Source organism: Euprymna scolopes, chromosome 12, assembly GCF_053919585.1.
Source record: "Euprymna scolopes isolate OS-2025 chromosome 12, ASM5391958v1, whole genome shotgun sequence".
In the NCBI taxonomy this organism is placed as follows: Eukaryota; Metazoa; Mollusca; class Cephalopoda; order Sepiida; family Sepiolidae; genus Euprymna; species Euprymna scolopes.
The window spans coordinates 137765774-137774873 of NC_136493.1; the positions used below are offsets into that span (position 1 = coordinate 137765774).

General features: G+C 33.0%; 1 protein-coding gene across 1 annotated transcript in view; it reads left to right on the forward strand.

Annotated features, from left to right (window-relative positions):
• LOC145291111 (uncharacterized) overlaps positions 1 to 9100 on the forward strand; it is a 103094-nt gene that overhangs the window by 16718 nt on the left and 77276 nt on the right. The window contains exons 6-7 of the mRNA XM_080136627.1: positions 884 to 1003; positions 1607 to 1726. Coding sequence (XP_079992753.1) covers positions 884 to 1003; positions 1607 to 1726 — 240 coding nt within the window. The remainder of the gene's footprint in view (positions 1 to 883; positions 1004 to 1606; positions 1727 to 9100) is intronic.

Consider the following 9100-nt stretch of genomic DNA (forward strand, 5'->3'; position numbering starts at 1 on the left):
TAGATTCCATGAACAAAGGTTCTTTCTTAGAACTACACGTCTGTGGAACTCTGTTCCGTTTACCTGCTTTCCAACTGACTGCAATATGGTCGTCTTCAAGTCCAACGTAAACAAATTTACTAAATTTCTACTACTTACGATTACTAAATGTTTCCACTGACTACTGTATACTCATTAACCCTTTTCCTCGAGTGGCCTCTGTGCCTTGATAAGTGGTGACTCTTTTGTAAATAAAATGGAAAGACATTTCAGATATGTTTATTTACGACCACGTTCATGATTACATTTAATCCATATTCTTTGGGTTTCATTTTGTTTGCAAACCTAAAAAGAAGGTTTTGACTATACCCAACGAATACACTAGCGGCACTAACTCTACGTGGGTTCAACCGACTGCTTCTGAAGGAGGAATTGTCATGAAAGTATAAAATTCACAAGCAGTCCCTAGTCGCATATATATCCTTGTTAGAGGATACGATGACGTTAAATTTTTGCAGAGAGTTGCCAACGTCCTCGTAGATACAGCGCTTACTATTCGCAAATGTAACCCATCTGCTACTAACCATGCTCAACGTTGCTTACAAATATCGGTGTGTTAATGCGGTTATGCCGTTTGAGCTAAGTGTATAAGAGTTACATCTTTGTTTGAAAAGCGGAAACTGGTCCTTTCAGCTATGTGCGTCATGTGATGATTTTATTCCGGTAGAGTTCATGTCCAGCTGCGAGGGTTTTCTTGAATTAAAAAAGGCAACTGATTTGCACTCTAGTCTCACATTGTCATCTGAAAATATATATTTTTTTTTAAATGTAAATTAATCCATAAAGAAAATTGTACAAAGTTCTGAATATGTTTTGTGATATATTATCTTTGCTTTATATCCAGATTGTTGGCATAATGGAATCGGGTACAACTATGGTGAATTTTTCTGGGACAAATGTAATTTATGCATTTGCTTATGGAACGATAGAAGAATTTGTACCAGCAGATACTGTCCTCCTTATGGTAAATAAACTATATTTCTGATTTGATAATAAAAGTATGTCCGAAAATAATAATAGTGAATATCCTATTAAAATGATTATTAATCCGCGTTTTTATTAGTATTTCAATACATTTTACATATGCTCACACATATATACGTATCCTTTTATGGGGTTTATTTTCACATTTTTTCGAAAGAGAATGTTTGAGGTATGCACGTTGGTTTTATATTTATAAGATATTGTTATGTTGTTAGTCTACCGGAAAACACCGGAAACAAATTATAATATTCTATTATTATGATAGTTGTAAATATTTATTTTGCTAGGATAACATACCATTTTTACAAACTATACAACGATCATAATAATCCGCTATTATAATTTGTTTCCAGTGTTTTCCGGTAGACTAACAATAGATTAATATGATATCAGTTTGTTCACATAAATTTCACACCAAGATGTAAGCACTTTTATTCAGCAAGAGATGTGTTTTCATACAAGATACCATTGATATTTGATAAAATGAAGTAACACAAAAATGAAAAAGCATCCATAAAAAATATTGAACAAAATTCTAAATGTTCTTTGTACTTTGTACTTTGTATTTTTGTTTTCTACGTAGATTGTTGGTATAAAGGAAAAGGTTACGGACATGGACAGAAATTTAAAGACGGTTGCAATGTGTGCAGCTGTCATTCTACTTTTGGAGTCAGTTGTTCTAAAAAATTTTGTCCACCGAAAGGTAAATAAACTTCATTCCTGTATTTATTATAAAGCTTTGAAACAGAACAAACTAAAATCCTTATGAAAATATCAATGTATATTTGATGTGGTCATTATTCCTCTTTATAAATCCGGCAGCCATGTATCATTTATATGTTATTATCTAATATATATATATATATATATATATATATATATATATCATATATATATATCATATATATATATATATATATCATATATATATCATATATATATATATATATATATATCATATATATATCATATATATATATATATTTATATATATCATATATATATATATATATATATATATATATATATAGCCATTTATCATTTATATGTTATTATCTAATCAATATATATATATATATATATATGATATATCATATATATATATATATATATGATATATCATATATATATATATATATATATATATATCATATATATATATATATATATATATGATATATATATATATATATCATATATATATATATATATATATAGTTAGTTAGTTATAAAATATATATGGCGATTAAGCTACACTGAATATTCCGCGTTTCATCCACTCTAGGATTCTTCAGGCTTATGCATAAGCCTGAAGAATCCTAGAGTGGATGAAACGCGGAATATTCAGTGTAGCTTAATCGCCATATATATTTTATAACTAACTAACTAGCTCTACCTACGTATTGAGCACTTTTGAAGTAAATACTTAAAGTTTACGCATAAATTTATACTTTCGTATATTAATTTTATGTGAGTAACTGAAGTAGTTATATATATATATATATATATATATATATATATATATATATATATTCATTTAATAATATATATATTATTAAAAATTTTGGAAGATATCTCAATTCTTTCACGGAAGCCATCTCTTTGTCGACAAAAAGAATCTGTTAAATCATTAGACTTGTTCGGAGATTTGGAGATATATCTTAATCGTTCTCAAATCCCTGCATATCAACGATGCATATATGTTTATATTCCTGTATATATATTTCACACAAATTCCCATTTGTCTGTTCTTTTTAATTTTTCGTATATCTCTGAGTATTAGCTCTTCGATGACAATTTCATTCTCCTTTTTGCATTTCTGATAACTAATGATTAACGCTTAATTAGTTTGTTGTTGAAAGTGGCCCCCTAGGGTTTGTGTCGTATATTTTTTCAAAGCGATATGTATATATATATATATATATATATATATATATATATATATATATATATATATATATATATATATAGATAGATAGATCTATAGATATATAGATATATATATATAAAGAGAGTGAAATTATTAATCAGGTTAACATAGGAGAGAAGCTGCAAATACCTTTATATTTATCAATTACACCATATTGAATTCAATATGGCGTAATCGAAATTTTGTCATTTATTCCCTATATTGCTCTGTAATTACATTGAGCTTCTTAAATAAGGATTGATATATATTATAAGAAAATATATTTCTACAGAAATATATATATATAAATATATATATATATATATTTATATATATATATACATGTATATATGTATATATATACATACATATATATAGAGAGAGATAGAGAGAGAGAGAAAGAGAGAGAGAAAGAGAGAGAGAAATAATGTGAAATTATCAATCAGGTTTACATAGGAGGAAACATAACAAAATAATATTTATATGTATGATCGTTTTGTAAACGATCTCCTTTTATTTATTCAATACTTACAAACAAAACCAATAAAACCAAATGAATAAAAGGAGATCGTTTCGGAAACGATCGTACGTATAAATATGATTTGTTATGGTTCCTCCTATGTAAACTTGATTGATAATTTCACGCCCTTTCTATTTATAAAGCTCTAAGTAATTACACCTATTCTTATAACTGCAATACTCAGAGCACAGCACCTTTAAATATATTTTACTGAGACTTTGCTTATTTAGACCCTGTCTTTTACATTCTATAATATATATGTATATATATATATATGTATGTATGTATTTCTGTAGAAATATAATTTTTTATAATATATATCAATCCTAATTTAAGAAGCTCAATGTAATTACAGAGCAATATAGAGAATAAATGACAAAAAGTTACATTCCAAAACTCATGATGCTGACCACGTTATAATTTCTTATTTTCCCTCTTTGTCTTGCTCTAACCAAGTATGTCGACCTGTTCCACAAATCCCAATCCTCAACAAGAAATATCTCCAGAAAAATAACACGTGTAAACCTAGAACCTCATCCTCCAACGTAGACCACTACTACCATGTCTCCTTTTCCAACATCAGGGGTCTATGTTCCAACCTTCCAGAGGTTGAAACCCAATTACAGGAGACGAAACCAGACATATTCTTCCTAAGCAAAATTGGCATAAGACCGACCACTTCCCTTGACGAATTCATAATTAAAGAACACTCTAACTTAACATCTAAATCAGACCCCCAAGATCGCCATGGACATGGAATATGTGCCTACATTAAATATAGCTTTCTGTGTGGTAGGTATATCTCTAGAGAAGACCCTAATTTACTTGTTCAAGTTCCGTTCTGTCTCCTCTGAGATCTTCAACCACTCGGTTGTATCAGTTAAGATTAAAACGAAATGCAATAAGTCCTCAGATATACCTCTCCACCGTACTGTATACCTATACTCTACGGCTGAGTGGGATAGCTTCCGTACACGTATATTTATTATTTATTTATTTATTTTATATATAATTTATATGGGAAGGGTTTGTAGTAATGTCCTATCTGGATTGTGAGTTGGGCTGTGAGCGGTGTGCAGTGGTGTATCTGTTCTAATGGGCTATGGTTGTAATGGTAAGTCTTAGGTGGGAGCCGTACGTAGAATTATATAATGAATGAAGATCCGAGCTCCAGTCTGTTGTTGAGTTCTGGCCGTAATTTGGATATTAGTAATGATTCTTTTATGCGAACATTCCCAATATTGCGTTCTGTGGTTAAAATATCGACTTTAATAGATGTATTACTGTTTCTGCAGGTGTTGAGGTGTTTACGGAATGATGATGCTTGTGTTTGTGTGTGTTCCTTGACTCTTATGTGTAGGGGTCTCGTGGTGCTGCCCACGTAGAATTTTCCGCAGGCAGAGCATTCTAGTCTGTATACTACGTGTGTACGGTGGCAGATTGTTGCGGGGTATACCTGTGCCTGCGTTTAGAGAGTTTCTGTCTAAGGGATGGCCCAGAGTGGGCTAGTTGCATATTGAGACCCTCTCTTCTGATAGCCCTGCGGATAGCCGTTGTGATCTTGTCGCTGAGATGGGGCATTTTAAGGAAGCAAGTATTCGTGGGGAAGCTTCTTACACGTTTTCCCATGTTCCAATGGTGTTTAATGACAGTGCTGGGGTATCCGTTTGTCTCTAGGACCTGGTGGAACCGTTTTGTGCATTCTGTCTTGTCTTTTGGCTTGCTGCATTTGTTTTGGATGCGGATGATCTCATTCCTAGCATATCCGGTGATGGCCTTAGTAGGGAGGGCCGACTTGTAGTGTACAAATATACTTCGGCTGGCTGGTTTTCGGTAGAATTTAGTAATGACGAGCCCTTCATCTGATATTTTTAGGTTGAAGTCCAGGAGTGATAGAGATCCGTCATCGCTGGGGTGTTCGATGGTGAATTCTATGTGTGGGTCGGAATCAGAGAAAATAGCGTAGATGTTCTCAGCATCGGTGCGTGATGATGTGAAGATCAGGACATCATCGACATATCTCGAGAGGAATATGACCGAGTTGCACGTGTTGAGGGCTCGGCGTTCGAGTCTGCCCATGTATGAGATGGGCAGTATTCCTGAGAGGCTGGAACCCATGGGCAGTCCTGTAATTTGTCTATGTTTGGCGTTGGTAGGTGAAGTATGTGTTGTCTACTATTATAAGAAGGAGTTTGTGGATATCTGAGGGAGTGAGGCCGAAGCAGTGTAAGTTGCAGGAGGAGATGTGGTCGGTGATCAGATCTACTGCTGGGTGTGTAGGTACTGTGGTGTAGAGGGCAACCATATCGAGGCTGAAGGCGTATTTACCTCGTTTTAGATGTTATGGTTGGAGGGTGTTTAGACGGCGGAGTCCTTCATCGGAACTGCTGACGTGTCCGGGGAAGGAGGAGAGTAATGGTTTAAGTAGTTGAAAGAGTAGCCAAGAGATCTTATATAAGGGTCCTTCAATGTTTGCAACTATTGGTCTAATTTGTGGGGTTGCTGATTTTTTGTGTGTTTTGATGAGATGGTAAAAAGTGGGGAGTCTGCTATTTTTAGTAGTGAAGTTCTGTTTGTATGTGTTGGTCAGTTTTCTAATTCTACATATGTCGACCCATGCGGTTTTGATGTTGTTTTCGATTTGTGTGGATGTAATGTAAGTAGCTGGAGTGTATAAGGTGTCGTTGCTTAGGTGTGTGAGTGCAAGGTGGTCGTATATGTCTCGAGCTATGACGCAGAACTCCTTACCCTTATCGGAAGGTAGGTAAACAAAGTCTTTACACTTGAGGCTCTTAAGTGTGCAGCGTTGTTTATACGAGATGTTTTGTATAACGCTTCCTTGTTCGTGTTTTATGATGTCGAATATCTTTCGTTTTAATCTTGCAAGCTTAGTGTCTAGTTCCTGGTCTTTTGGTGGAGGATGTAATGGGCGGTCTAGCTGATATACGGGGAAGTCATCGGTGGTGCGCTGTGTTTTAGTGTTGTTGTGGGTTATCCATTCCATCCATTTTAGGTGGTAAGCCGCTCTGCAGAAGTGTGTTTCTATGTTGAACAGGGAGTTGTTTTTTACTGTTTGAGTAATAATGAATTTGGGTCCAAGGCTAAGAAGGTCTTTTTCTTCGTGTGTGTGGGAGATCGTGAGGTCTGTGACTTGGGTGTGCGTTTCTTGTGTTGTGTGGGTACTGACGCCGGTGTCTTCCTGTCTGGGAATGTGTGCGGCTTTGTGTTTATGTAGTAGCCACGTGAATTTAGTTTTTCAGTCTTTTTTTTTTCGGTCTGTAGACTGTAGCTAACTGAAGTAACACGAACCAATTAAAAATAAAGTAAAAAAAAAGAAAATGTCCCATCTACTACTACTTATAATCTCATGGAAATAAATAAATTAACAACTCTCAAGGAATGCCATCCCAATTCCCCCTCCCACATATTTTCCTACTCCTGGCAACACTAACCTAAACACCCAGCTGCCGACTGGGAGCGCACCACCCAGCACCCCACCTCCCCTCCTCTCTCACATCCCACCCCTACTCTACCCTTCAATAGCTGACCGGACACAGCCCACTAGCGACTTACGTGACCTAGATAAACATAGACACCCCACATATCAGCAGAAAAAAAATAAATAAATAATAGTAATAATGATAAAACAACAAAATACAGAACATGCAAAATTTTTAAAAAAGCTCACGCTAAAGCAACAAGTTATAAACAAAAAGAAGACAAATAAATAAATAGAAATAAATAAAAATTATAAACATGTTAATTTCCTAATCAGACCATACATAAATCCCCTACTCACATTTGCTCTGAGGACCCACATAGATACCCAACTTCCGCTCCATCATCTAGCATGCTTTGAATCGATCTGTTACGCCAACCATTTGAAAAGGGAATTTTTCCGAAATTAATAATGGATATTGTCACAGACATAACAAGTAAGACATTGCATCAATACAACTGAATAAATATATGTATATATAAAATATATGCATGTACTTATTGATTTGTAAATCGCCACTTGTTCTCGTCTTCTCTTACCAACAACGACTATATTTCATTCCTCGCATTGTGACAGCCTTCTAAATCTCTACTACATATATATATATATATATATATTCAAAATATGTATATGTATATATATATTCAAAATATGTATATATATATATTCAATATATATATATATATATATGTATATATATATATTCAAAATATGTATATATATTCAAATATGTATATGTATATATATATTCAAAATATATATATATGTATATATATATATTTAAAATATGTATATGTGCATATATATATATATATTCAAAATATGTATATGTATATATATATATTCAAATATGTATATGTATATATATATTCAAAATATGTATATATATATATAGATATATATATATATTCAAAATATGTATATTTATGTAGCATCTTTTCTCTTAGTCAGATTTCATTAAATAAAATAAACGTTAAAAAGATGTTAACCAATACAAAAAAGAAAAAAGCATAACAATAAATAAAATAAAATAATTAACCAATGAAAAGAATAAAAGAAAATAATGAGGTAAGAAAAAGGGGAAAAAGGTATATAAATTTTCAAAACCAGTTAATTTATCCCTGACGATGAATCCTAAAGAATTAGAAAGTACTCCGACATGATGAAATATGGTGATTACATCAGCCAGTTCCTGTCAGAATTGAAGACTGTTAATCGGAAGTTGGAAAGGATCGAAATAGAATTAATAGACAAAAAACATCTATTTTATTTTATGAAATATGCTCCTCATATATATATGTATATATATATATATATATATATATATATATATATATATATATATATATATATATATTTCTACATAGAACATGTGATCACATGTGCTTTTACTTTGCCCTCATCAGCCGCTAACCAGAGGTGATGACACAGTTTCGGTGGCTAAAGCGGGACTGCCACCCCTGGCGCCACCAGCAGCTATTGCTGCTGGGCAAAGCAATAAATAGGATGAAAAAATTTTTTTTTTAATTTACCTGGCATATTCAAGCCGAGGAAAAACGCTGTTATTAACTTTTTTCATTTTTAACTTTTTAATTTATTTATTATTAACTCTTTAATTTTCCCTTTTTTCCTTCTTTTCCACTTTTTCTTTCTTTTTCTTTCCTTTTTTCTCCTTTTTCCCCTTTTTTTTCTTTTTTTCCTTCCTTTTTCCCCTTTTTTCTTTTTTCTTTTTCAAGAGCAGCCCGAGAACGGAAAAAGTGAACAATATTATGCTCTCTTTGCAAATGTCTTCGAATTGCGCCAGATCCAGCATGACGCCTGTCTAACAATTGTTTGCAGGCGACATTTTTTTTAATCCCTTCCAGTGACGCCTATTTTCGAAAGAAGCGAAATGGTGGAGTGTCCTAAAAATTGCTTTGTTACTTAATCTGTGTGTAGGCAGACATTTTCTCTACAAAACTATTTTGCCAATTGTTTTTCTACAGACTTGAAACTTGATATATAACAGATTCGAACCTATGGAACAAATTCCAGTAGGGTTTCAACCGAAAAAATAGCTGCTAAGATTACAAAAGTGAAAAAGTGGAGCCTAGCAGGCGTAAGCCAACTGATCGTAAAACTTCTAGGCATCGGCAAATATACATTTATA